Below are 27,920 nucleotides of genomic sequence, written 5' to 3'. Positions count from 1 at the left end.
AAAATACTGGTGACTCTAAACTGGTCTTAGGTGTGAATGTGAGCATGAATGGTTCTCTGTTTTTCTGTGTAAACCCTGTGACACCCTGGAAACCTGTCCAGAGTGTACCCTGTGACAGCCATAACAAAGTGAAATATTCCAAACTCAACAGCAAACCTTGACACACACACAGTGGTCAAAGTTGTGACAGTACAGGTTTGAAGTAAAATATTAACATGAGAGAAGAGATGATTAACTGCTAGACAGATGTGTTGCATTGCTAAGAGTTATTGCATAAGGTATGAATGATTTCCTGTATTTGTCCTTCTGGCAACGTTCTCAGATTGCAGGCCTATTTATGGTTCCTCTAGTTTCCAGAAGTACAAATGGAGGTAGAGCTTTTACCCACCAGGCTCCTCTTGTGGAGACACAAATCTGGGAATTTTTCATTGCTGGTCCTACAATCCCACACAGTAAAACCATACTGACTTAATTGTTGCACTAAGACCTTTTAAGATTTCACAATTTACAAGGGTGACATTGTGAGACACTGTCATTACTGTGGTATAAAAATCAAATATGCAATTTTATTTGAATGTGGTTTTCCCCATTTCTGTAAGTATAAATGGGAGCTTTCTATGGTCTTTTGTGTTCCTCCATTATTTCAATACATGATAAAACTGTTAGCTGTTATTTAGGCTGTGGTTTGGTCTGATAGTCATCTTTGAGCTTCAGTAAGACTCCGTCCAACAACACATCTCAACACTGGAGTGAGGACACCTAAGTCTGTCTACAGCAAGTCTAGTAACTCTGGAGTCACTTTGAATGCCTCAAATGACTTATTTGGGCAGTTGTGAAGCATTATCTAAATGAACTGTAATTTCAGTGTTCACTGGTACATGCTAATTACTTAAATAGAATCATCAGTTAAATCTGATAAAGAGCTCTTGAAAAGTTTGCAGACTTTGAACTAACTAAGGCCTTAAAAAATGTAAAATTTGTACTTATATCACCATCTTTGCTGCTGCAGAAGAGATAATACATTCCAGTTCAAGATTCTTTCAGTGCCGTGTTTCTCTTATAATTTCCACAATCCCCAAAGACCAGTATTCAAATGCATTTGCACCATATTGGTGTATTATGTCTGTGACAGTGGCAAGTCCTCCTTCACTCACTAGTTCACTCAACAAATAGGAATTATGAGTAAATACAGTTGCTGAATATTTTGTGGTAAACGTTGTTCATTGTGATCTTACTCAGCAGATGCACAGTCTAGCCTCTGGCTGCAAAAGGGGGATGGTGGAAGATGCCAGTAGTATAAACAAATTAAGCTGAACCACTGCCTTTTGATTTTAGATGTGTTGTTGCAAAGTTTGCAAGGTAATCTAAAGATGTTTGTTTATCCTTGTTTTCAATCATCCCGTTAACTCTCTGTGCAGCACATCAGCCCCATACTTTGTATTGTGACTATAGGCTACTGTGTCCCTATCAAATTAAAAAAAACTGAGTGGTTGATAAATTAAAATAGGCTAGAAATATCAACACATGCACAGTTAAGCACAGCAAGTTACTGCTGATCTCAGAACGACAAAAAAGTAAAAGTATTTTATATATGTCTAGCAGTGATGCTAGTTTTTTAAAGGTGAGAATAATATATGGAGACCAACACAAAATTAGTTTCCCCAGTATATGTTTCCTTGACACAATCAAGAACCTTTCCGCCATAAAACGGGGCAGAAAATATTTAACTGCCGCATAAAAAACACACGAAAATGCAGGAAATGAAGTGCGCAAAAAATTCATGGGGGAGGATCTCCAGAGCCACTAATTGTAATGTATCCTTTCCATTTCTCGAGTAAAACCTATGACCACGACTTTGTAACTACACTGAGAAGGATGGGAAACTGATCAAAAAGAAGATTGTTACTAAAGAAACAAAGAAAGAATGAGTTTTGTTTCCCTTTAACGGCTGTGGTTTATTCTCGCGAGATCACACCAGCACTCAAAGAAAACGAATTGTCATCGCGAGACTGCAGTGGTCCTCCCCTTTGTGATTCACGTACACGTTTACGTCTCATTTTTGGCATAGTTTCGTGGAGTGTGGGAGGCGCTGCGTGCCTCTTTGTGCGTAACTCAAGCAAAAGCAGTGAGGGGAATGTCGGCTTGTGAATGATCGGTGTTTGAGACGGCAGGGAGCGTCAACGTTATGGGTGAGAACGCTACAGGCAGCTAATGTCACGAATTTTTCAGAAATTATTGTTTTAAACTGTAACCGTGATGATTTCAGTTAACGGAATTCACTATTTAACATTTTGGCTTTCGCTTGGTTTAGCTTGTGTAGTTGTCTGAGCAACCAACGCCCAGTCGCCCGCCTCCAGTAGGATTGTAGCTAGCTAGTTGTTAGCCTCGGTTCGCGAGCAGGCTGCATAACCTAACGGGAGTGTCATTTCCTGTCTTAAGCTCTTCGACAAAGTCTCCCATTAAACGTTTCTATGTGTTTTATGTGATAACACCTTAACCACCGGTCACTATTTTTACAAAGCATGTCTACAAATGTTAGTACTTTGTCTAATGAGCTAAGTTGGTGTCGTATTTCGGATTTAAACAGCTCACGTTAATGCTAAGTTGCATGCTTTCAACCTCAAGAAGCGTTGAGCTGTTGTGGTTTTCGGTTTAGCGTTTTTTCTAAACGTGTGAAAGAATGAAGTAGCACTATGCAGAAAAGAGTGTGTGTCGTTGTCGCAGTCGCAAAGCCATATTTTTTTTTTAAAGCTCTTAGTCAGGAATGGGTGCTGCATTAGTGCGTGATCAATAATTTGATCAAACTCCCATGATTGGAGTATCTGGGTTAGGCAGTCAAAGCCAACTCTGGGGGATGTGGCAGGTTAGGAGGGGGAGGAAGGCAATGCTGCCATCTAATCTGGATTAAAGTGGATCTAGTACCTCAGAGTTCATGTTTTGACTTTTAAGTTCATTAGCTTCAGACCGTGGCCTCTAAGTCAGAATGCTGTACCTGCTCCCCCACCCCCGTGTCGTTGTGTCAAACTGAAACACCAGATTTGGTGTTCTACGGAGCAGAGCTTTCTAAAATCTGCACAAGCAAACTTTAGCTTTCACCTGCCACCACTTCCTTTAGCAGCCCTATCACGAAATACCGGAAAGGAAACACACGGTTGTAGTTTTAAAATGTCGGTTCTCATATTTTCATACTTAAAAAAATTACCAGTTTGATCATGCCTGTCTGCAAAACCTAATTTACAGTATTTCCAAAACTAAGGCAGTATGATACAGCTGAAATTAAATTGCATTTCTGGTAGGCAAATCAGCACATTATGTCTTGGTATCACACAAAAGACACGTGGGCTGCTGTTGGTGGGCAGGAGATGCTTTGGTGTAAGAAGCAGAAATACTCTTATAGCCACAGGCGAAAAGAAAAATCTGCAGCAGTTGGTGAAGCTTGCTTTATGGTGCTACTGACATTACAGGAGCAAAAACTGGCTTGTATTGCTTAGTGAATTATTTTGCCTGCAGGCCTCACAACTAAAGAAGCTGATTCTGGAGACAGGATAGTTGGTTTGTCAGGTTGCCTGAGATTTCTAAATTAATTAATTTTTTGTTTGTCTTCCTGTGCACTCCCCTGTGTTTCTTTGTGTCCCTGGAAATGTTGGCTCTTCCTGCACACGCTGGGATTTCATTACGTCCATCAATGTCAAACAGCTGTAAGTATAAAAAATATGTTTCATGCCTGAAATGTAACTGGACTGCATTATTTTTTTCAGCAGTCTTTTGCAGATAAGCTTCTCAGAATACAAACCAGAATGTGTGATGCTTGATATTGTTTTTCCTTTTTACTGTGAAAAACCAAAGACAAGTGACTGAACAAGACAGAACATTGACAAAAAATAAACTATGGTGGTATTAACTTACGCTGGACATTATAAAGAATTTTTTGTGGTATTTTCAGGGTGTGTCATGGTTTTATTTTAAATATTTTAGTGTAACCGGATCTTTATATAGATTTAAAATGACATTTTTTGTCAGACGTATATCCAATTAAAAACATTTTAAAAAGCCTACTCTTAAGTTTTGATTTTAAAGGAAATATTTGCACAAGGCTCTAGAGTCATTCTGCCTGTTATACCTTTAACTTAGATGTAATGGCACCTTTTTGTTGCCATTAAACAAATTCTGCCTCAAAAGCTACTTTGAATTAAACTCTTTTTTAACATAGTCTTCCAAACTTTGTTGCCCAAATGATTCTGCCTCCAGGTAGAAACACCAGTTAGCCTTGAATTGCACATTGTCTTTGCGTTGCCTGGTCTTCTGTCACTGTGTGAAATTTCAGCACAGAATCAGCATGACCAGAAATAAAGCAAAACAGGTCTCCTTCTTTCGTTTAAAACTTTAAACCTTCCCAACAGCAGACACGGCCCCTGTCTCCGGGCAGCTCTGCTCCCCTTTCTTTATCCTCCATCTGTCTGTATTGTTCTTAAACTCAGCAATGGAGCCCCTCCCAAATGCTACCTGGCTTGCTAACATTACCCAGCATGCCATTCAGGGCAATTTTTATAGTTTTAGAGAGAGTTTTTTTGTTTTAGAGTCTGTGTCATGCCCTGTTGACTAGAGTTCATTTTAGAGTATGTATTGTTGTTTTGTATTAATGTATATAAGTATTATGGTTCAAGCCATGAGCGATAAGGGTACACAGCTGATACACTAAACACACTCATTAGCAAGTGGCCAACAGTGTAATACATTTAAACGACTTTGAAAGCCCTTGTGGTTGTTTAGTCTATTCACCAGTATGTAGGTATTTGAAATATTCATATCACGCATGAAATCAGGGCTGATAAAGGGCCCAACATTGTGTATGTGTACAGCTCCATTCTGGGCTTTATGGTTTAAATTTATAACACATCTTGAATATTGTGGCTTCTGAATGCTTTCAGTGTAAACTTAATCAGTTGCATCATAAAGATGTGAGAATATACTTTTTCTTCTTAATCCAACACAGTGGAGAGTCCGTTTCAATTCAGGCAACATAGTTTGTTCATGACTTTTTGTTTTACACTTTAGAAAATTAGATTTCTTTGTGGTTTAATTTTTTTTTAACTTTCTTACAGCAACAGAAGAACCTAGAAGGATATGTTGGCTTTGCAAGCCTCCCGAACCAGGTCTATAGGAAGTCGGTGAAGAGGGGCTTTGAGTTTACCCTGATGGTCGTGGGTAAGAACACATGCTGCTCGCCACTCAAGTTTTCCCTTGTTTTGTTTGAATCATTTCATTGTATTCTTTGCGGTTGGCATTTTAACATCCTTCACTGTGTGGTTTGTTTTAGAGAGAGAGAGAAAGAGAGACGGGTTTGTGTGTGTATACACAGCCATATTTATACACAAGGGACAGACCCCCAGCTTTGTAGTGTTAATTGCTGAGTCAAAGAGGAGGGGCGCAGATTGCATTCCTGTTCGAATTCATCTCGATGTCAGATCCTTGACACTGTCTCTCAGCAAAGAAGCATTTGGGTTGGAGTTATCTAAAAGTGCACTCAGCGAATCAGAAATGCAGACATTCTTTTACAGCGCTCGGATGTGGTGGTTGACGCTGTGCCAAGATCCTCCTTGGCTGATGAGACCGTATTTGGAGGGACAGTGTATCCTAGGGTCAAAGCCATTTCCTGTGGTGGGACCCAGAGAATTCATACCCAGCATGCATCTAAGTAAAGCCAGTAAAGAAAACTGTGCGTTGTTAATGCTACGAGAGTGACGTCTCTCGTTGCATTAACAATGCACAGTTTTCTTTACAGGCTTTAATTATTGCTGCTAATAAATGTTCGAACTTGTTAGTGAGCTGTCTCTTAAATGTTGTTATTAGATAGTTGAAGTAGAAGATGCTGCTCCCCCCTCACTTCTGTTGCTGTTGGATAGTGACCAAGTGGGCCTCTGGGGGCTGTGAATGCTTCGCTCTGTTTGTAACAAATATCTTCATTTTGGGGATAATTGCTGAAAAGATTAAACAAATGGCTTTGCAACAAGGAAAGAAGAGGAGGTCCTCTGGGCTTTCTGTTGCTTAAATGGTGGCTATTGTTTTTATGGTATCACCCGCTTTCACAGACACACTCGCACTCAGCTTTTCTTGGCTCCAACTAGCTGTGAGCCCACATGTCCCTGCAGTGCTGTTCACATACAACGCAATGCGTCACCAGCGCGGTGTGATAGGAGTCAAGGATAAAAGATAAAGGGAAGCACAAGGAGAAATTGAGATGGCATCACCACCAGTGGCTGGCTGGCTGGCAGATCTCTGCATGCCTCATAAAATCACATGACCCAACAACCTGTTCAGCAGCTCATTTCACAGGCTTGTCAGGCATTCAGATCGCAGTGTCTCGCTCATTGTTGCATGCGGTGATAAAATGTACAACAAACAGATGACAGAGTACAAGCTCCACACATTACCCTTTGCTTGTAGCTCTGGCATAAATGGTGGCTCGTTAAATATTGACTTATGGCCATCAGCAAAGTCGGGCAGTGCCAGTGGTCGTTTCCACTAATGATCCTTTTCTCTGGGAGCTTGGACACTGGACGCACAATGGAAAACCAAGCATGAGAAGTCTCCCGGACTCCACAGCCAGCCAGCTGCACATAACAAGAGCCATTGTTCATGTTGTTTTCTTAGCCTTTTAACTGGTAACCCAAATGGATCAATGTCTTGGGCAAATGTTACTTGCATCCCCAGTTAGACACATGGTCTTTTCTTGTGTGGAAGATGCCAGCAGTAGACTTTGTATAGCTGTATTACAAGTGATTTTAAACCTCTTATTCTGAGTGATACTGTGTCTCACAATCTCACTGTGTTTTTTTTTTTTTGTTTGTTTTTTTTTTCTTTTTTTACAGGTGAGTCTGGACTGGGCAAGTCCACATTGATCAACTCTCTGTTCCTAACAGACCTGTATTCAGCAGAGTATCCTGGACCATCACACAGAATCAAAAAGACTGTGCAGGTACACACTGACAAAAATATCTCTTTTAAATTCAGTTAAACCTGCAACAGCATGTGCTGGGCTGAAATAATATCACTTTATCTTTAATCAATACAGGTGTTGTGGTATAAAAGTTTTTCTTTATCTGTCCTTGTGGCAGCAGACCTGAATCAGATATTAAAGAAAATGTTCCACTGCAGATAATTTTTGAGTTTTTATTGTTTAAATATTGCAGTTATCATTGGGACCGCTATATCCAGAGAGGTACTGATGATAACCACGAGATTAAATTTAGATATTTTCATTCATTGTCCTATATGTGATAGACGTGGTAAAGCTGAAGGATCACTGTCAGACTCTGCTGTTATTTAGTACCAGGCAGCTTTTTGGGGGTGATGCATGTAACGTTTTTTTTTTCTAAACAAAATTGGATACTACACTAAAATGTCTTAAAAGCCTGAATGTATGCCATGCAGATTGAGCAATTAAGAAAAAAAAATATGGTTTTTACTATGGTGTTTGTACGGAAGCGTAGAGCTGCCACCCAGGCAAAAGTGTATCACGTTATAACGTGAAAAGTTTATTGTTCTAACAAGATACTTTTCCTGTTTGTACAATATACTATCATGTTTGTACAATATACTTTTCACGTTTGAACAACATATTATCAAGTTATTACAATATACATAATTATCACGTTCGTACAATATAATATTTATATTGTACAAACGTGATAATTATGTATATTGTAATAACTTGATATTATGTTGTTCAAACATGAAAGGTATATTGTACAAACAGGAAAAGTATCTTGTTAGAACAATAAACTTTTCACGTTATAACATGATACACTTGTATTTTTCTTTTGCCTGGGTGGCAGCTCTACGCTTCTGTATGTTTGTCATCATGAAATGTATGAATATTGGAAGCTGGGGAGAGTCATGGGGTGTTGAAAAGGTTTTGTTGTTTTTAGATTTTTCTCCCAGTTTGTGAAATTATTCTCACAATTGTTTGAACATGTCAGACTTTCCGTCAGCTGACCACATGACTTCATATTAATCTTCCTTGATTGCAAAACACTGTCCTAGATCCTAAAAGCCTAAAGTGCTGTGTGACTCTTGCTTCAAAGCCTTTCTGTTTTTTTAGAATAGTTATCAATAGCACAATATGCGAAGGCATGTTGCTACAAGCTGCCCATTGCCAAATATTTTCTGTCTGAGTTTTGAAATCTTAGATACACTTACCTTAACGTGCCGATCATTTTACACCACTCCTTCCATACTGTGTTTTCATTACCTACTAAACAGGTTTGGTTTCAAAGGCGCAGCTTATGGGAGAAGTAAAACTTAGCATTCCTGTCATTCTTTCTTCATTGACAGGTGGAGCAGTCGAAAGTTTTAATAAAGGAAGGCGGTGTCCAGCTGCTGCTTACAATAGTTGACACCCCAGGGTTTGGAGATGCTGTCGATAATAGTAATTGGTAAGGGTCACCACCACCTTCATTTGTAATCCTTAAAATATCAAAGCTACTCTCTGACATTCCTGATTCAGAAGAAGGGTGCAGCAGTTCCACAGATTTCAAAAGTAGATTCAAGTGCTTTGTATGTTTGTCTTTTTGGCTCATTATTGTGAAAAATCCCATTATCTGCCAGAATCCCATTAATAAATATCACCTATTTAAACCACTTGATCAACTTTTTATTCTTAATATCTATTTCTGACTATGAGGAGGTGAAATATACACCTCAGAAACTTCTTCACACTTCTTTGACTTATATATAATGTAGAACATCAGATAATTGTAGTGACACATTTATCATGACAGACCAAAGACTCCAGAGTTGTTTTATAGACACACACTTGTTAAATATGATCCTTTAACTTCATTACATTTTGCCACATACAACTTGGACAGGACATGATAAAAGCTGGTCTGATGACCCTGTCATTTTGAAAATAACAAATGAGATAGAAGGGGGAAAGAAAACAGTTCTTGGCAATTTCAGACTCCTAAAGTCCACTTATACCTGATTATACCTGTGTGATTATTTATAAAGAGCAATCTAATTGACCTATCTTAACAAGTGATACATTCCTGCTGAAACAGTTTTTATCCAAGGAATAATCATAAAATGGTTTATGTGCACCTTTGGCACTCGAGTCCACTAGTGAAATGTTTCCCTGTTAAGAAACAAAGACCCAGCAATAACTTAACTGAAGCTGTAATTTGTATTACACAGCTGGCAGCCGGTCATCGACCACATTGACAGCAAATTCGAGGATTACCTCAACTCAGAATCTCGAGTGAATAGAAGGCAGATGCCCGACAGCCGAATCCACTGCTGCCTTTACTTCATTGCCCCTTCAGGACATGGGTAAGTCTAGGACACAGATTCCGTTAAAGACAACTGTTATCAAGAACATCTTAACACTATACTATACTACTACAAGCATATCCAGAGAGAATTAACCTCTTAAACTGCCACATGATTGTTGGGTTTGAACTTAGCGGATGAAAAGCATTGGACTGGAAAAAGGAAAAGGTAGTAAGGGGAAGGGTGAACAGTGAGAGGAAATAGTGTAAGGAGGGAAATGAAGGGTCAGTAGTGCCTCAAAGGTCAGTGAAGCAGAGTTGTGAGTGGAAGAAAAGGTTGCTGGTTGAGATCATTGTGCAGCCTGGAAAATTCAGAGAACGGTCGGTAGTGTAGCATTTCCTCCCTGAGCATTTTCACTTAATATGGCTTTCACGGAGGTGCTAGATGTGCGTACTGCTTCTGAAACTAACAGCATTGAGCAGTAGTCATGTTGGACTGCTTACATTTCTGCAGTAAATTTATATCTTGACATTCTTTTTCTCCTACAACTAGACTCCCCCACCCCAGCTGTTGTTGTGAGTGATAATGTGAGACTGAGTCAGCCTGACTTGCAAAATAAGGGTTAAAAGTGGGCCTGTTAAAAGGAGAAAAAAGTGTGTGGGGGTTCTAAGCAATACTGAGACCCTGGCTCAATGCCCAGCAGATGATACTGATGACAAAAAGATGACTGTGGAATTTTAATTATAATGTTTATCATTCATAAGCTACCATGTCTTCTATAACTGGCTGGTGTGCTCTTATGGCCTTTTTTCTATGTGTGTCTATGTGTCATAGGTGATGCATGTTGGTTAAAGATGAGAAAGTGTGAGAGTAGTGAACGTGAGAAACTCTAGTGGTTATTTCCTGCCCCCGGGGGAAAAAAACAAGATAAAACCTCTTAAATGTATTTAAATGCACGAGTTGGTTTTATTCCTTTTAAAGTGAATGGTTGCTCTCTGTGACATCTGTTGACCTTGTTGTGTCTGCTGTGTGGCTTTGCAGATTTCATTAATATGCAAATATTGCTGCTTACTCACATGCCTTTCAATCTGCTGATCATGACCTACTGTAAGCTGTGAACCAGGCTCTGTCCTCCTTTGTGTCCTCGTCTGCTTTCTGTGAGACATTGTGTTTGTACAAGCCCGCGATCTGTACTCACACAAGCTTTACTTTTATCCTTGAGGATGGGCAGCATATGCTCTGGCATAAACACAACTGCACACTCACAGAGCACCCCTTCATAACAGAGCTGACTGCTCTCACACAGCCGCACAATGACCTCCAACATTGTGATATGCTCTGGCATTCACAACCCCCGCAGCTAAACCCTGGTTTTCCTTTGGGGTTTGAGGGGCTGACGTGATGCAGAGGTTATCTGCAGGTCTAGAAAAGTCTCATAAATCACTGAATTCAGTTCAAGACTTCAAAGTATTGCAAGATTAGCATCCAGGAAGACCATATATAAAATACAAGGGAAATTTGAGTGGTTGTGATTTTGCTGTAGGATGCTATTGATTTTTTTTGTTTGTTTGTTTGCAGCTATTAGATTTTTAGCAAGCAGTGTCACAGAGTGGGTACAAAGTAACTAAATATAGGAAAAAAACAAGCACAGCAGATGTCAGATGACATAAAAGTGACTCACTGTAATAGTGCATAAAGTGATGTGGACAGTGCAGGGTTTAAGTTAACAGCAGAGGAGTCTCTTCTGTGGTGTGTATTGTAGGTGCGAACAGTTTCCTGCCGCTGTGGTAGTAAAGCAGAATCGGTCTGTTTAACAAAGTGCAAAGTGTAATTTGTGCCAAGGGTGGTCAGTCAATGATGGATAGCAGTTAATATAATGGTAACATTTCCATCCAACAATTTTTTTTTTGGATCCAAATTGCACTAATGTATGAATTATGTATAATATTAAATCTAGGTCATATTATCAATATTAATTTACATGATATCTTTACATAATTGGGTCAGTATATTTAAATCCTTTCCTGCATCATTGGTGACGTGTGTGGCGTAGCAGTTAGTGCTGGGGAATTTCTGTGTGGAGCTTGCCTGTTTTTTCCCTGTGGCGCGTGTGCGGGCAGAGTGGTTTCCTCCATAAATCCAAAGACATACATTTTAGGTTAACTGGCGATTCTAAATTGTCCATGGATGTGAGCTGGATAGAGTGACAGAATAATGTGCTTTTCAATATGTAGTTAAAAATGCGTCTTGTAGTCTGAAGAACCTTGAGTGGTCAGTAAGACTAGAAAAGCACTTTATAAATGCGAGTGCATTACATTATTAACATAAAACTGAATTTTTTTCCCGTCCATCTGTTCTTCTGTTGGATAGTTTTAGGGAAACGCTGACTGGCTACGTATTTGTATTGGCTGATATTTGCATAAGTTGACATGTTTTCTTTTATCTGATTGGCTGTTTGTTTTGTCAGACTGATTTTGTGCAAGCTAAATGCTTATTTTTTTAAGATAGGGTCTCCCTGGAAATGATTCAGAATAAATTAACCAAAAAATTGCAAAAACTTAAAGGATATTAGCATTAGGATTTATACATCTGTAAAGTCCCAGAATCGCACAAATGCATCCTGAATTATAGTCATGCCTTAATTTTTCTTCAGAGACACGAATGACAAATATTGGGTTAAAAAATGCTTTTATCAGCACAGCACAAGATCAGTTTTTCTGGTCTTCTCTGAGCTCTTGATTATTTAACGCGATTTAACCCTGATGTTTAGAAGAATTATTTAGCTTTTGAAATGTATTCATTAAAATGAACTTATTTCAACACCAGTTTTGCTAATGCTGTACCACTTATGATTTCCTTTCTCCCTCCCTTTCTTTGATAAAATATGTAACCATAAATGTACAAGACAGTGTGGGAAATATGTCTGTCTGGGTTCCACATTATTTTCTTCTCAGTAAAGAGATAAATCTGGGACACGTTTAGCTTAGCCAGACTGGTGTTAAATCACATAGAGGGCGTTGATAGACTGAAATTCCTGTGGTTATTTTGTGTGGAGTCAAAGTTGGGAAAACTCCACACCTTCTGACCCTGTTTTCAGGAATTTAATGTGGGATTTCTGTAATCTTTGTGTGTGTGAAGTCGCTAAATTATCACTCAGCATGTGCCAATAAACTGTCTGCATTGTTTAATGTATTATCAAAGTCCAGATTATCTGTGTGTTTGCATCCATACAAACTTCCTTTGTGAAATGGACTCAATTAAGTAGCTTTTCATTGCTGCATTGCATCATTGCAGATTGTCTCAAAGAGTTTAAGAGCAGCACTGTGTTGCATACAAGCCTGCATAACCACATGATACCAGTCTTATCTAAAAGCACTTAAAGCATCATATTCTATTTCAAGGCACATTTAGACTTTAACCTCAAAGAATCAATAGAAGACATGATTGTGTTTGATAATAAAATACAAACTGCGGTATTTCTCCAGCTCATAAACAACCAAAAATAGCAATGCCTCCCCATGACTGAGAGGTCATATTCCCAGATATTACAAACATAAGGTGTAAAGGAGTTCTATATTTAGCTTAGCTCAACTTATCTAGTCTACAAAAGAGCCGATCAAGAAGCCGTAGTCAAAAACCAGTCTGCCCTGAACTATCCTAGTAGCTTCTATATATAGCGAGGAGTGCACACAGCAGTAGTTTGGCAGTTTATTTTATGCTTTAATGTGCTGCACTGAGTCAATGTGTCTTTAAACGTCTGGCATTATTTCAATGAAATGTAAAGCTGTATTTTGATCTCTGCAGACTGAAGCCCCTCGACATCGAGTTTATGAAACGGTTGCATGAGAAAGTGAATGTGATCCCCCTCATCGCTAAAGCAGACACTCTCACCCCTGAGGAATGCCAGCAGTTTAAGAAGCAGGTCAGTGGTTTCCACAGCTGCAAAGTCCTACAGAACAACTATGTCAGAGGCTCCTTTATTTATTTATTTATTTTAAATTCCCTTGTGGTCATTGGCATGACTGATGCCGAATGAGAATAGAGTAGACAACACCATGTTTGGTGTTGCATTTGTCAGTGAATACAAAAACAAGGTGGTATTGCAAAGAGCTAAATTTAGAACTGCGTTTTTATGTAGTGTCCTGAGCATGGTGGTAGTAGGTCTACACAACCTTTGTGTGTGTATATGTGTGTTTTAAGGTTCTTTTTCCTTTTTGTTAAAAAAAATGTCATCAATCCGCCGTAAGATCAGTCTTCTGTTTTGGCCAACATTGTAAACTTAACACACACACACACACACACACACACACACACACACACACACACACACACACACACACACACACACACACACACACACACACACACCCACCCCAATGTTACAGTTACCAATATAAACCGTCCTCTGAACAAATGACACCCTGACGTTGTACCTCTTGTTTAACCATTTTCTTGTCTGTCAGAATGACTTAACGGCCTTCTTTCCTCCTGATAGATCATGAGGGAAATCCAGGAACATAAAATAAAGATTTATGAGTTTCCTGAGACGGATGACGAGGAGGAGAACAGATTGGTCAAAAAAATAAAAGTAAGTGTCTTCCAGTGTGTTGTAACCACAGGTTCATATACTTGAAATTCTTAAACAAACAAAAAAAATCATTGAGGGTAAATGCTTTGTTTTTTGCTAGGACAAGTTGCCACTAGCTGTGGTAGGCAGCAACACCATCATCGAAGTGAACGGCAAGAGAGTTAGAGGGAGACAGTACCCCTGGGGGGTTGCAGAAGGTAAGAGACAGAATGTGTAATAAATGCATCTAAGCAAATGAAAAGAGTCTTATGATGGGACAGAGTTCCTAGAAACATGTGCATGCATGTTTCTCTGCATGGTTTATTGGATTAGACTGCAACTGTTACTTGAGTCTGAGCTACAAACAAGATTATGTAAAAAAATGTATCCTGATAACTGACTGATGACTTTTCATTACAGTTGAAAACAGTGACCACTGCGACTTCACCATCCTCAGGGATATGCTCATCAGGTACTGAAGAATAAAAAAGACCTCATCATATAACCCTTGTTTCCTACACATAGACCTTATTACATCACTCATTAGTGCATTGCTTTGGTGTTTTTAAATTTTCATAATCTAAAAAAACCCAAATATTCTTTTTCAAAGAACACAATCAGTGACTGGACAACCAGCCCGGTCTTATTCCGAAAGTTCCGTTCTGGCCTGTCCCATCTCATGTTTCCCTTGCCAGGCACACTGGTGTAATATCAGTTTCACTTAGTTGCTTTCGCAGAGAGAATCTTGTCTCACACTGGTACGGGGTTAACCCGGGGTTCAGATAGTTAATGTATCAATTTTCCACCATTACCTGTTTTTTGTAATTTTGTTTTGAATTTTTGATTGACTAGATGGTTTTCGTCTTTACTTCGGTTTTTAAAGATCTATTTTTAATTGTTTGTAGTGGGGGTTTTTGTTGTTGTTTTTTTAAGTAGTGGTTTAAAATGTTAAAAGTTCCCAGTCTCGTTAAACACCTGCACAAAAGTCTCTCCAGGGTATTTCACCACAGTGACTAAGACTGAAACTAAAGACATTTCTTGAGGCCCTATATCATTTAAGTTGGTTTTTGTGTTCCTCAAAAACCTTTCTATTCTTCTTTTTAAATTTTCATTTAACATTTAAGGTTTAGTTGGATATAAAAAAATTGGGTCCAGCCTACCAGTTTAGACTGCAGCTAATGTATGTCCCCTTTCTGCTCTGATGATCTTCTGCATCACCAGCTGCAGTTTAAGCCAGTTCATGCTCAACTGATTATGTTGCACGTTTTCAAAGTAACTACAATTATCATTAAGAACATTTAAAAAAAAAAATAGTATAACTCGAAGCGCAGTTAAAGTATATATATTCTTCTTTTTCCACCCCAGAACTCACATGCAGGACCTGAAAGACGTGACAAACAATGTCCATTATGAAAACTATCGCAGCAGGAAGCTGGCCGCTGTCACCTACAATGGAGTGGACAACAACAAGGCTAAAGGACAGCTGTCCACCAAGTAAGTCCTAGACAAAAGGCACTAGACACATCAATTGTAGCTAAAGGGGTTGAGGTTACCTATGCTGTTAAACTGCCCGAGTAACAGCTACGTTTTTCAACCTAATTTTTAAATATAATGTATAATGAAGCTAATGCGTAGCACTGAAGGGAGGGTATACCAGAAAGCATTGTATGTTTAGAGCACACACAGTGTAGATAGTGTATTTTAATTAAGTTAATAGAATCAAGTTGATTTCTGCAGATTCTGATGTTGCAGAATGTGTTGCAGTTTTGTGTTGAACCCATTTCATGCATACTTTTTGATATTTCATGTGTTTTGAACTTTACATAAGCTTAATTTTTCAAATTTGCATGTGTTAACTTAAGTGGAATAGGTTTCTGAAAGCAGTGGGATGAACATTTGTCACATAGGAGACTGCAGATGGTTGCGTTATCACATTATGTAATCATATCCTTATTTTATTTAAGTATATTGGTTCCAGGCAACAGGGAAAGACAAAGCTGGAGGATGACTTCTTTCACTGAACCCTGTGATCGCGATTTGTGAAAAATACTGATGTGTTGTTGTTTTTTTTTAATTGTAGTTTATCACTCTACTAATTTTCCACTGATTTCAAGCTTGAATTCAAAACACAATGATTAATTTTCATTAATACATTCATAATCAAATGGCTAACACACACTGCTAAAACTCTAGCTCCATGTTGCTGATGCTAACATACAGCTAAACATTTGACCGACGGCTGAGTGTGTCTGACACGCAGCTCACAAAGCTGACACTTATTTTTTCCACACTTTTTTTTTTCCATTTTGCAGTGAAAAAATAGCTTCAGTCACAAACTAATAAGTGTTGTTTTATTTTAGTGCATGATCTCATCATTGCATGCTTTGTGTGTGTGTCTGTGTCTGTGTGTTTGGTTGTGTTTTTGTTTTGTTTTTTTTAGACTTGACACAGTTGATGGAATGTAAGTCAATTTTTTTTCAGTATTTTTGAGACCTATAACATCTTCACATCCTTCCTCTCCTCTCCTCTCCGGCTGTATTTGGGTGGTTTCTATCCCCCTTGTTGACTTTGGTCTGCCCCCGCCTACTTTTTCCTCAGTAAAGGTTTTGAGGAGGAAAATTGTGAACGGCCACACCTCCTGGTCACCATAGTTTACCAGCCAGGACTGTGATGCTTTCAATTTTTCCAATCGACAATTTTTCCACTTCTATATAGTCACTGCTGCCTCCACCTGCTGCTGCTGCTTGGATTAGAAGCAGAGACCTGTGCATGAGATGTTTTAAGCGGTTACCAGTACTGGGCAATATATCACTTTTAGAAAAAATATATACATAGACATAGAATAAAACAGTATCTTTCTCATAGATATAATTTAAGTTGTGCTGTATGAAGAATTTGTCCAGCAAAGCCATACTAGTGTTTGCAGGTCTTGTTTCCACTGCAGTCTCCAACCTCTCCACTTTCCCTCTGCATCTACAGTTTGCAGAACTGTAGATGCAGAAAGTAGGAAGTGATGCCAGTCCAAAAATGCATATTAGTTTAGAGATTTAACTGACATTAGCAACCTAAGCAATTATTTTTTACTTATTTAATACTTTTAGAAGACAGAAATAAAGGTTTACACTGCAAATTGTTGTAAATATTAGAATTTTAACTACAAATTGTAATTTTAGTAAAAAATGAAGGTTAGTACGATAACACCAGCAAACTGTTGTTTATTCTCTCGATATAAATTGCACATATTCAGCTTAGTTTTATCATCCGTACTCCACCTTAAGTGACCCTACAGTTTGAAAACCTCTGGTGTACTAGATGAACGGGCATTACACTTCCTCTGTAACACATAAAACTGGCTACACCAGATATGAAAGTAGTCTGACTGGTGCATGTGTGCCACTCTGCAAACATAAATCTGGAACACTTCTTGTTCTGTCGCAGAAATGTTTTATTGTGTGCCTATTTATTTAAATATATTAGCAGAATAGTATGCAGACAGTAACAGACATCTGCATTTATTCTCACAGTACCAGCCGGCAGATGCTTTGTAACTGTAGGCAGTCTACCTCAGCCCACAGATGTTCGTGTTGGGTGTTTAGCTTTTAGTCCACATAAGCTGGTGGAGTGTAACAGTTTCACTTCCTTGTCAGAAAGGACAGTCTGACAGCAGGTAAAGCTTTGAAAATGTTCTAATTATAGCGTGCTCTTGAAATGAGGCAGACAGGTATGCGAAACAAAAATGTCTCTGGCAGCCTGTTGCCTTTCTTTACGAGTAGTCTACTTTGAAAATATGAGACTCAAGAAGTCACTTGGATGAGTGACGAAACGTTTCTCCCACAAAACGCTACGCCCAGATGAACAGAATCAACTTTTTGGAGATACTTTGAAAATCCATCACCTGTCCAGAATTATAAAACCTGACTCACTCAATCAGCCTAGCATTTTAAAGTTTGTCAAAACCAGACTTATGTCTAAGTTATGTTGATTTGTGTTAGGCGGCATGCATGATGACTAAATATAGAAAGTATCAGGCTTAAAGAGCTGAGAAAAACATTTCTATTAAGATTTAAAGTTTTAAAGACTTTTAACACTCCAAACTAATCTGCTAATCTGCTTCAGCAGGACTGGAAAAAAAACATATTTACATGAATATGTTCATTAAAGCCCCTTTTCCATTATTACCTACTCTGATCGGCTCGCCTCGACTCTGATCGACTGGTTTTCTTGAGTACTACCTAATGTGTGTGGTTGTCATCATAGAAACAAGGCCCTGCATCCTGTTACATAATTAGTATGTGACACAAATGCTACAACGAAGGTGGACGTTGATGCAACAATATACCTGCTGCCCCTTTTTTAAATAAGTAAATTCAAATTAAGAAAAATGTGAAAATAACTTGTGCCAGCTGAGAGCTGATGATTTCAAATCAAACACCAAAGTTTCTCCTGCTGCCGTGTGAAACTACTTTTTAAATGAAGAATATTAAAAACGTGATGAAGCAAGAACCTAGCATCCACTAGCACACGTTTTGTGTGTGTGTGGAGGGGGGGGTGTTTGTTTGTTTTCCCCCTTCAGATTTGTTTAGCCTCCCTGGGAAAAACAACACTTAAACATAGAAAATGTTTACAAAAATGACAAAAAAAAAATTGGGCGTCTCTCCAGTTGTCATTCCCACAAGCTACATTCCTCGTAAGCTCAGGTAACCGCTCCACATTCTTCATGACAGGTCTCTGTTCACTTACACTGCAACAAACCAGCTTGGTGAGCTTTACTAATGTTAATCCACCTCCACTCGCTGTCAGTGGTCACAGGTTCCTTGCATTAACTTTTGGATCCCTCCTCTGGTTCCCAAAATTGGTTTGTGGTTGCTTTCATGTTCTTGTCGCAGCCTGGGATCCTCCATTCCTAAATCTTCACCTGTGCCTCTATATTTCTCCCTCCTGTTGTTTTTGTTTGGAAAAAAGGGAATAATATTGTAACGAGATTTCCTTGTAGTTATGAAAATGTGCTGTATAGATTTATTGTTTCTGTGAGCTCAGCAGACGACAAATTTAGTTCTAATAAATTACTTTTAAGGTTTGATCCAAACTGGTGCATCTCATGGTTACATTTCAAGCATTGTCCTACTTCTCTCTCTGTGACGTTCCAGCCTGCATGCAGTAGTAATTGGAGGAAAGGAAATGCTGAAATGAGACTTTAATTTGCAGACAAAACTGACTAAAAAAGCTCACATAATTAAGTCATTCTACTGATTAGAAACATTAGTAATACTGAATATACTGATAAGTAGGATGATGCTAGTCACATTCTGTAGTTCACGTCTAAATTTCTATGTTTGTGCATGTTTTCTCGTGTGTTTTCGCGTGCTTCCTGTACAGGAGTCCTCTGGCCCAGATGGAGGAAGAGAGACGAGAGCATGTGGCTAAGATGAAGAAGATGGAGATGGAGATGGAGCAGGTTTTCGAGATGAAAGTCAAGGAAAAAGTGCAGAAGCTCAAAGACTCTGAAGCAGAGGTAAAACACACAGGCTAATGAATTCTGCAATTCATGCAGCAGTGAAGTTGCCTGTCTGGGCTCCTTCCTTCCTCTTATGCTGACGTGTTTCAGCGGTTAGACGTGTGAGGGGAACTATATGAGAGCGCGCTGTTGATTTTGTGCACATGAACGTTGCTCTTTTGCATGCAGGTTTTATTCCTACGTCTCCCAAAACAATGTTTAGAAAGCAGATGTTTGAATGTAAATACTAAAATTCAAACTGGAAGGCTCACATATTATTTTAATCTCTTTGGATTATTGCAGAAAATTCTTTCTTAGCCATATTTTTTGTTTTGTGTGCATTTTGAAGAGATAATTGCCTTCACATCCAGTTTAATACAAGCTGCTACTGACAGGAGACTGGCTCCAGATAGTTATAAAACTATAATTAGACCAAATGTTATTAAAATATACCAACTCTGTCTTTGAGTCATCCTCAAAACTTAGTGAGCTCATAATGTTAATAAAGTAGATAATATTCTACCAGTGTAGACAAATGTTTTTTTTCCTTCATTTCATATCCCTGACAGTACGTATTGAGACTTGGATTCAGTTCTTAAGTCTCCTCTCTCTCCTGCATTTCTCTAAAGTCTTTATTAGCTCAAAGTCCTCCATGAACAGCTCAGTTTCACCAGCACCCAAATGTAAATGCAACGCCCTCTACAGCACGGGCTATAAGCCATGTTTTAAAAGATGTGTCCAGTTTGCGGTTTATATGTGAAATGCAAACACCGACTGGTGTTGATGTAGCACTTGTCGTCTCATTAATACAACACCAGTGGTTATTTGAGAATTTGCTCAGTTGAGAGGATGTCAGTCAATCCTTCATCCAGCCTCTGTCTCACTGAAGTCCTCAGTGATCAGTTCCTGTGATACCTTACAGACCTCAACATTTGTCCCATCAGAGCACTTCGCTCTTAAAATGCAGGCTTACTTGTGGTTCCTAAAGTTTCTAAAAGGTATACTAAAAGCCAGCACCTTCAGGTATCAGGTGGAACCAGCTTCTAGTTTGGAACTTCCTGTGATACACTGAGCACCTCCCCTCCTCTTCCTTCTTTTTACTACTGTGGCTTTGTGTCTCGTCCTTTTTACTCTTCTCTTTCACCCTTCCGCCCCAAATAGCTTTGGGAGGTCTTCCACCGCTGTTGTTAAGTGCTGCTCTTTACCTTTAAAATTTAAATCACTATGCGGTGACTGGTGTTGGGAATTGGTGCTTTATAAATATAAAAACTTTAATTAAATAGCAGAGTGTAGTCTGAGGCTCCATCCCTAGTTGATATCTTAAAAGTATTTAAATTACATCACTTTTTTGTGTTAGATTAAATATTCTACATAATTAATCTGTCACTGTAATTTAAATAGAAGTTGGAGTCAAAGTTATAAATAAACCTTCAGACTAATAAAAATTTAATTGAGCTTCTGATGCTTTTCAGGATCATTCGCTGTCCAATTTCCCTCGAGGTTAAAGTTTCAGCTCATTTCTTTCTCTCTTTAATCAGCTGTGTTTTTCTCTCCTGTGAATGTTAAGCTGCCACTAAACTGAAATTTAGCCATAAGCTCGAAAACATTAAGATATAAAAACATGTCTCTTTATAGGATTATTCATTCTCCTTCTGTGTAACTGAGCCTGTATCAGGAACACGGATAAAGTGGCAGTTCAGATTTCTGTGTGTGCAGCACTCGGCTTATTTCCTGCATGTGTGCCACTGCCTTCAGTCCAAAGTGCTTACAGCGTCCTCTGTTCTGTTATTAGCTTCAACGGCGTCATGAACAAATGAAAAAAAACCTGGATGCTCAGCACAAGGAGTTGGAAGACAAGAGACGCGTGTTCGAGGAAGAAAGGGCAAACTGGGAGACCCAGCAGCGCCTGCAACAGCAGCAGATGGAGGCCACCAGGTACAGCACACACACCGGGGCTCAGATCGTATATATGCATCATCATAGAGTCACACCATGTGGTTCAGCTTTATGCAAAGTTTGTGCATGCATCACACATTGCAGGGTTGGGGAATAAATAGATTAGTGGTTTATGTCTTTTCATTTTCTTAGATTCTGCATTACAGTGCATGCTGTTTATTTTTCAGACTACCAGCCCTCTAAATACTTGATTGGATTCAGCCTTTATGCTGTGTGTGTTTATCAGGAAGTGTGTCAGCTTCAGGGCCAAACAACAAAACAGAAGCAAACCATCTAACAGGAGCATAAAAATGCATGTAAAAAAGCTGCAGCAGTGTTTTTTGCTTCTGTGAAATGTGTTGTAGTGAGTGAGATTGTTGTATGAATGTAAATCTTTTGTGCCATTTAGGGTATTTAGCAGGGTTGCACTCTATGGTATTTTTGGCTGAGGGTAGATGCAGTTCACTGTTGTAAACACAGTGGACTTAGAGGCAGCTTCCTATGTCTTAACTTCCTTTCTAATGAAGTTTAACTACATTACCTAATGTGCACAGTATACAGGTTTTCTCGCTCTGTAATAAATTCATGTGCACATGTGGCTGTCTGCTGCTGTGTTTGTGCTGTTAGTCCTTTTACTTTGCGACAGCAAAAAAGAAAAAAACAGAAGTCATAATGTTGAAAGAACTTCTGTGTAGATGAATGAAACTCGTCAATGTTTATTTGATCCTGGTTGTTTTCGTTCTTCTTCCTCTTCACGGTGAACTCGACTGTGGTTGTTTCAGTCCCTGGACATGGACTGCATGTGAATGGATCTCTGTAGTCTCCACAGTGGCTAAATTTCCATTATAATTCTCTAAACGGAAGACTGTGGACCCATGCAGGACCACACCCTTAAAATGACGCATCAGAAAAAAGGCAATAAGTACAAAAACGATTGTTGACAATGTTTCACAACATTGAAAAAATAGCATAACACTTAGGATTTTTGAGAAGGTACCAACAGTATCATGTATGGTCAATAATTTTGGTAAGTGGTAGCTTTAAAAAAAAAAAAAAAAAGCAGCTAAAGACTAGGGCTGGGCGATATGGCCTAAAATTCATATCACGATATAATTTGAAGCGTGTGCGGTAACGATATATATCACGATATATTCTTTTCTTCTGTATCACGTATTTTCCACACTATAAGGCACACTTAAAATCCTTTAATTTTCTCAAAAATCGAGAGTGTGCCTTATGTATAAATTCTGGTTGTGCTTACTGATCTCGAACCAATTTTGGCGTGCAGAAATCTGTTTAAAAATGTTTTAGTACAACTTTGGTAAGCTGCACTGCTTGATGGATTGTCAGAGCATTACGGCTGCCGTAGTGAGGAGCTTCGCGGAGTAATATGGGTCCAAAAGTCTGTTTCAGGTCCCAAAGTCAAACGAACACTAAGAGTTAAAAACGGTCTAAATTCGTTCATCTTTAATTAAATCATAAGCATTGCTGCTTTATCGGGTGTAACAATTAAGTTCAACATCCATGCATCCATGAAAACAGAATTTATTAAATTTAGGAGTTAGAAGTTAACAGGAAGTTAGCTCGCTAGTTTACGCCTAAACATTTTATACCATGTTCTGACTGAGAGATTTTTGAAACTAATTAAAACGTACAGCTCTGCTACCACTTCCAACATAAATGAAGACAGGAAACTAAACAGCAGTGGGGTTTGCAGGGTTACTGAAGTTGGACTACCTGGTATATAATGTTGTGTTACGTGATTGGTAGCGACACAGCTATGTTAGCATAACATTAGCACAGTGAAGCTGGAGGATGAACGCCAACTTTTTTTTTCCACTCGATAAAAGTTAACTGGTGGTCAGGGACAAATGCAATCGCATAGCAGGATGCTGTACACGGGCCAAACTTCAGTCAGGAGAACAACTGAGATTATTCATCCACAATACGAGGTTAGTTATTAATATACTGCAACAACATGGGAATAGAGCAGCTGCGAGATAATTCAACATTAATGAATCAATGTTACGGAAGTGGAGGAAGCGCAGTTTTTGGCTTTCCCCATATTTCAAAAGTGCTTCATCTCTTTGCTATGACTATCGCCCGGCATAATTTGCAGATGATAATGGTTTTAGCCGCTGCTATGCTTTTGTCCAAAACAGGCGCCGCTTGATGACGTCATCAACATGCGCTATCGCGATAGAGCGATATAGGTCGGGTAGGCCGGAAGTAAACGGCTGCGGAAATTGGACGGTCTAGCCCAGGGGTGTCAAACTCAAATACACAGTGGGCCAAAATTCAAAACTGGAACAAAGTCGCGGGCTAACATTAACATTTATTGAAAAAAAAATCTTCCTCCAGATTTAAGAATGAATCTCTTCTTATGGACTCAAACAAGTTTTGCTGAAAAACTGAATATGGAACAAGCAAAGCTTAATACAATATATATATTTATCTGTATAATACCGGTAGGCCAGCTCTAATAATAATTTGGTATGGCTTCGCGGGCCAAATGTAATTAGGCTGCGGGCCAAATTTGGCCCGCGGGCCAGAGTTTGACACCTATGGTCTAGCCTTCTGATTAGCGTCACCGCTGTCTCGGTGGAGTTTAATAAACTCGGCAGTCTGCTCCTTGCTATCTAAAATATAACAGGACACTGGCGTAAATTCTCGACCGTCTCACACTTCTGTTTAATCAGTTTTCTGTTTGACGTTTATTCGGCTGTGTGAAAATCCCGGGGGATTAATAACGTTTTATTTAATCTAATATAATAACTTTAATGTCAGCCAAACCGATTTACTCACGAACAAATAAAACACTGAAAAAAGCAGAACAATAACATTTTTAGGTTGTCTAAGTAAATTATATATTACGTTTAACCTAAATATCGAAACTCCGCGCGTCGCTGTGACGTGACATGATGCAGCCCATGAATTTGGACAATACCACCGTCAAAATCTCTATCGTTGGCCAAATTTATATCGTTTCTATCGTATATCGTTTATATCGCCCACCCCTACTAAAGACTGTTTATTCTGCCAAAAATGAAAATGGACTTTAGCCAGCTGAACTAGCCAAAGGTTCTCATTCTTCTAAACCAGGGGTTAATTTTCCCAAGGGGCCACCAGTGCAAGTTTATAAAGGGATAAAATTAATATTGAGTAGAACTGAGTTCAGGCGCTCAACATTCCCAGTTTCTCATGTAGCTCTTTGGGAAAAATAACTGCCCACTCCTGCTCTAAACCAGGCTTTGAGCTTCGAGCTTGTATATTATTTGATAATTTTACTCGAAATGTGATTTGGATAAATTGGGCAAGGGAGGTCACTCAGTTGTGATATGAATGGGTTTATTGTTTCTTCTGTATCGGCTCGCATCACAGCAGACAGAGCCTCCGTCAGAGCGTCAAGAACTTTGAACAGTGTTGTTAAAGATTCAGCAATCATCACATGAAGTGGTGTTTGTTGTCTTACACAGTTATAACCTACATATATAAATAAAGATGAAGTGTTTGTAGAACAAGTGTCACCGACTTTTCCCCTCTTCTTCTTCAGGACCCTGGAGAAAAACAAAAAGAAAGGCAAGATCTTTTAAGGACAGTCGGCAGGACCACCGCCACTCGAGAAATTTATGTTTGCCAATGTTGCCAGTCAGGACACCAGTGTGTGGCTCTGATGTTACCCCACCTCCTCCCAATCTTCCTCTATTCTCCCCTCTTCTCCCCGCTCTTCTCCCCCTCTTCTTCTGTCCCTGCTCTGTCTGCCAGCACAGCTGTGCTCCTGCTCCCAGCTGCTAGAGGGCGCACTGGGGGCATTTGTGGGTGTGTGAGGGGGCCTGGGGGGGGTCTGCATGTAAGGCCAGAACAGCCTCTGCAGAGCCCCCTGGCTGCCTAAGAACAGCCATTATCTTCTTCATCATCCTCAAGGAATGTTTACTTTCCATATTATTTTAATTATTATTATTATTATTGTTGATGTTATTATTGTTATACTAAATACTGTTCTCCACCCCCAAATCGGCTGCTTTCTTTCTTCCCAAGGTTGCTTTTAAATGACTGGTGTGTGTAGATTTATCATTTACCTGGGGCCGCGCCAATGTTTATCTTTTGCTTTAATTTTGTGCTGAATAAATCGTTAGAGAATGATAATGAAATGCTGAATATGGAATATATACCAATAATCTTTATAAATGGCGGCCAAATTTCCCCAACCTTTAAACATCTGTGTTGGCCCGCAGTTTCACAATCGGTTCATCCCTACAAATACCCACAAGTACAATCAGTTTCTGTTGAAATACTTGTTTACAGGAAAAGTTAAAGATTATGAACATTTAACCTGACCTTCAAATGTGTATCAAAGTAAGAAAAGGACAAGACATTAACGAGTCCTTTGTTTTGTTTTGGTTTTGAGTGTACCTGTTAAACCTGTAACCCTCGTCCCATCAGCGCAGCAGGCTAGAACGAAACACTGTCAGTAGAAAACACAAGAAAATGCACCTTGGGCCTTTTTATAGATAACAAAAAATGGCTAAAGCTTCTTTTTTTTTCCTGAAATATAACGCTTTCTTTTTCTTGTGTGTTTAGCTATGTTCACTAGCCTCGGACCACCATTTATATTGTCATAAGTGTTACATTTCACTTTAGTTTATTTTTATATATACCGAGCCAGCTGAAGTAATAACTTCTTTTGTATGTTTAGAAAAATCCTCAGAGACTTGACAGCTGCGTGTCCACTGTTAAAGAAAAACACTTCCAAATATTAACAGTGATTCTGGACACATTGAAAAAAATAAAATAAAAACAGCCCACATGTTATTTCAGTTACTCTGCGGAAACGATCAGTGGGAAATGAAGAGTCAACACCACATTTTGCTTTGGCTATGTACTCCATCTCTGTATTTTTAATTTTATTTTTCATTTGTAATGTACAAAGTCACTTAATAAACCTGTGATATTGAAGAGTAAGATGGATTTATTATGAGAAAACGTGCTCATTATGAAGTGGGGAGAACACCAGTTTTGTGACTGAAACATAAACATTAAAAAAAAAAGCATTATTTTAAAAGCCCTTCAATTCAAACACGTGCTCTGGTAATTTTGAATTATTAAATGATTTCTATAGTGGCAATATAGGACACTGTTTTACCACTAGGTGTCGCTCTGTGCACGTTAAGTGTTAGGGCGATTTTTAATGGCACTAAAAGTGATATTTTATACATTAAATAATATGTACAGACTATAAAAGTTGAATGGAGACAAATCACACGGATGGAAATTTAGTTTTTCTCTCCGATCTTCAGCCTTGAATCGACGCTGGGTCACAGAGCTCCTGCGGGGATGAAACCAACAGTTGACCAGGCAGATGTAAGCTGATGTGAGACTAGATTTATGAAAATGTTGCGGGAAATGTACCTTAATCCCAAGAGCCTCTCTTCCCCATCAGACCCACAAAGGTTTGAAATTTGTGCCCTAGAAAGAAAAACAGCATTTCACCATATATAGATATTTTTATAGATAGATATATTTATTTATTTATTTTTTACCTCTGAAATAATACTGAACTGAAATGCAAAAAATAGAAAGTTATAAAACTTACGTTTACGTGCCGTCCGTGTTTTTCCTGTTTGTGAAGAATTAAATGGATGAGTGAACTCTCTCTGGGTAGATGAGCAGTTTAAAACATAAATCTGCATAAATTTGTTCAAAATGCCGTCATATCGTCCTACCAGACTCCTTTCTCCCCATAAATCCAAGATGTTGGCGAGATCCTGGTTTTCTGATCATTCTCACTAAAATGTCTTGAATTTCTTTAGAGTTTGGCCATTTTTTCTTATATGAGACAAACACAAACAAATAAAGACGTTTAATATTAAACATTCTATTTTTCCATATGAGAAAAATTACAATAGAAGCCTGAAACTGAATCCAAGAAATTATTTTATTAAATGTTTTTGAGCCTAAGCATTAATCATAATCACATAATTTGTTTTAACTTTCTTTATAAGTACTCTGAAAGGACGCTGGCAGCAAAGAACGTGCCAGCAGGTTTATAAAATCTTACCTCCTCGATGTCTTCTCTCCAGATGTCAGCATCCATATCTTGACAGAAAACGTTTGAAAGAAGCAGCACAAAAATGAAAACAAGTTTAAGCGTTTCCATCACTGCAGACTGTGTGTACTTAGCCAGGAACACAGATAATAAATATCTGTGTGCAAGTGGATCACACCTCACTGCTGAGTTTCAGATGAAGAGAGCAACATCCACGGTTCTTGTGCCGAGGTCCATTTACGCAACGTTTGCGCGCTTTTACGCACAGCTGTGTGAGTGAAAGATGAGGGCTGATGCTCATCTCCGGCAATTACTCTGAGTCACTTGTTACACGTCTTCCAAATGGCCTTGTGTGACTTGTTCAGAGAAATGTTTTGAACTGGACTACTTTAACACTGGCTAAAAGGCTTATCGGACTACGCTATATGATATAATTGGAACATCTTCACAGCACATGGAAAATCGTGAAATTAACAGTAAAAGAGTCAAAGATTAAAGGAAAATAAATTATTATTCATTTTCAGTGCGTATCTATCTTTTTCAAGGTCTCCTACAGGTCCACGCTGCAGTGTGGACTCTGACTTGTGCATTTAGCAGCTTATTGTTGC

At 38.8% G+C, this 27,920-nt stretch overlaps 1 protein-coding gene and 1 long non-coding RNA gene across 4 annotated transcripts; one reads left to right on the top strand and one right to left on the bottom strand.

The window, feature by feature from the left end:
- The first annotated feature begins 5,102 nt into the window (after nt 1-5,102).
- Nucleotides 5,103-26,222, top strand: septin7b (septin 7b). Of its 3 annotated transcripts, none has more exons than XM_087848457.1 (13): nt 5,103-5,205; nt 6,870-6,976; nt 8,335-8,435; nt 9,196-9,330; nt 13,075-13,192; nt 13,766-13,858; nt 13,959-14,055; nt 14,258-14,309; nt 15,203-15,331; nt 16,278-16,298; nt 19,214-19,349; nt 21,124-21,266; nt 24,820-26,222. In XM_087848457.1, the coding sequence occupies exons 1-13, from the start codon at nt 5,196-5,198 to the stop codon at nt 24,857-24,859; spliced, it is 1,182 nt and encodes a 393-aa protein (XP_087704583.1). In that variant the 5' UTR covers nt 5,103-5,195; the 3' UTR covers nt 24,860-26,222. The 3 variants fall into 3 exon arrangements, with proteins under 3 accessions (XP_087704583.1, XP_087704585.1, XP_087704584.1); XM_087848459.1 differs by lacking the exon at nt 24,820-26,222 and adding an exon at nt 21,455-21,913; XM_087848458.1 differs by lacking the exon at nt 16,278-16,298.
- On the bottom strand, nt 26,144-27,564 carry LOC148100587 (uncharacterized). The gene is made up of 5 exons (XR_015719788.1): nt 27,325-27,564; nt 26,990-27,092; nt 26,860-26,883; nt 26,676-26,732; nt 26,144-26,592 (listed from the first exon to the last, which is right to left on the bottom strand). It is a non-coding gene; the product is annotated as an uncharacterized LOC148100587 (long non-coding RNA).
- Between the last annotated feature and the right edge of the window lie 356 nt (nt 27,565-27,920).

The sequence above is a fragment of the Neolamprologus brichardi genome, chromosome 11, assembly GCF_056152115.1.
Source record: "Neolamprologus brichardi isolate AB-2024 chromosome 11, ASM5615211v1, whole genome shotgun sequence".
In the NCBI taxonomy this organism is placed as follows: domain Eukaryota; kingdom Metazoa; phylum Chordata; class Actinopteri; order Cichliformes; family Cichlidae; genus Neolamprologus; species Neolamprologus brichardi.
The sequence above is the reverse complement of the archived record's forward strand: the minus strand, read 5'-3'. Positions and strand labels throughout refer to the sequence as shown.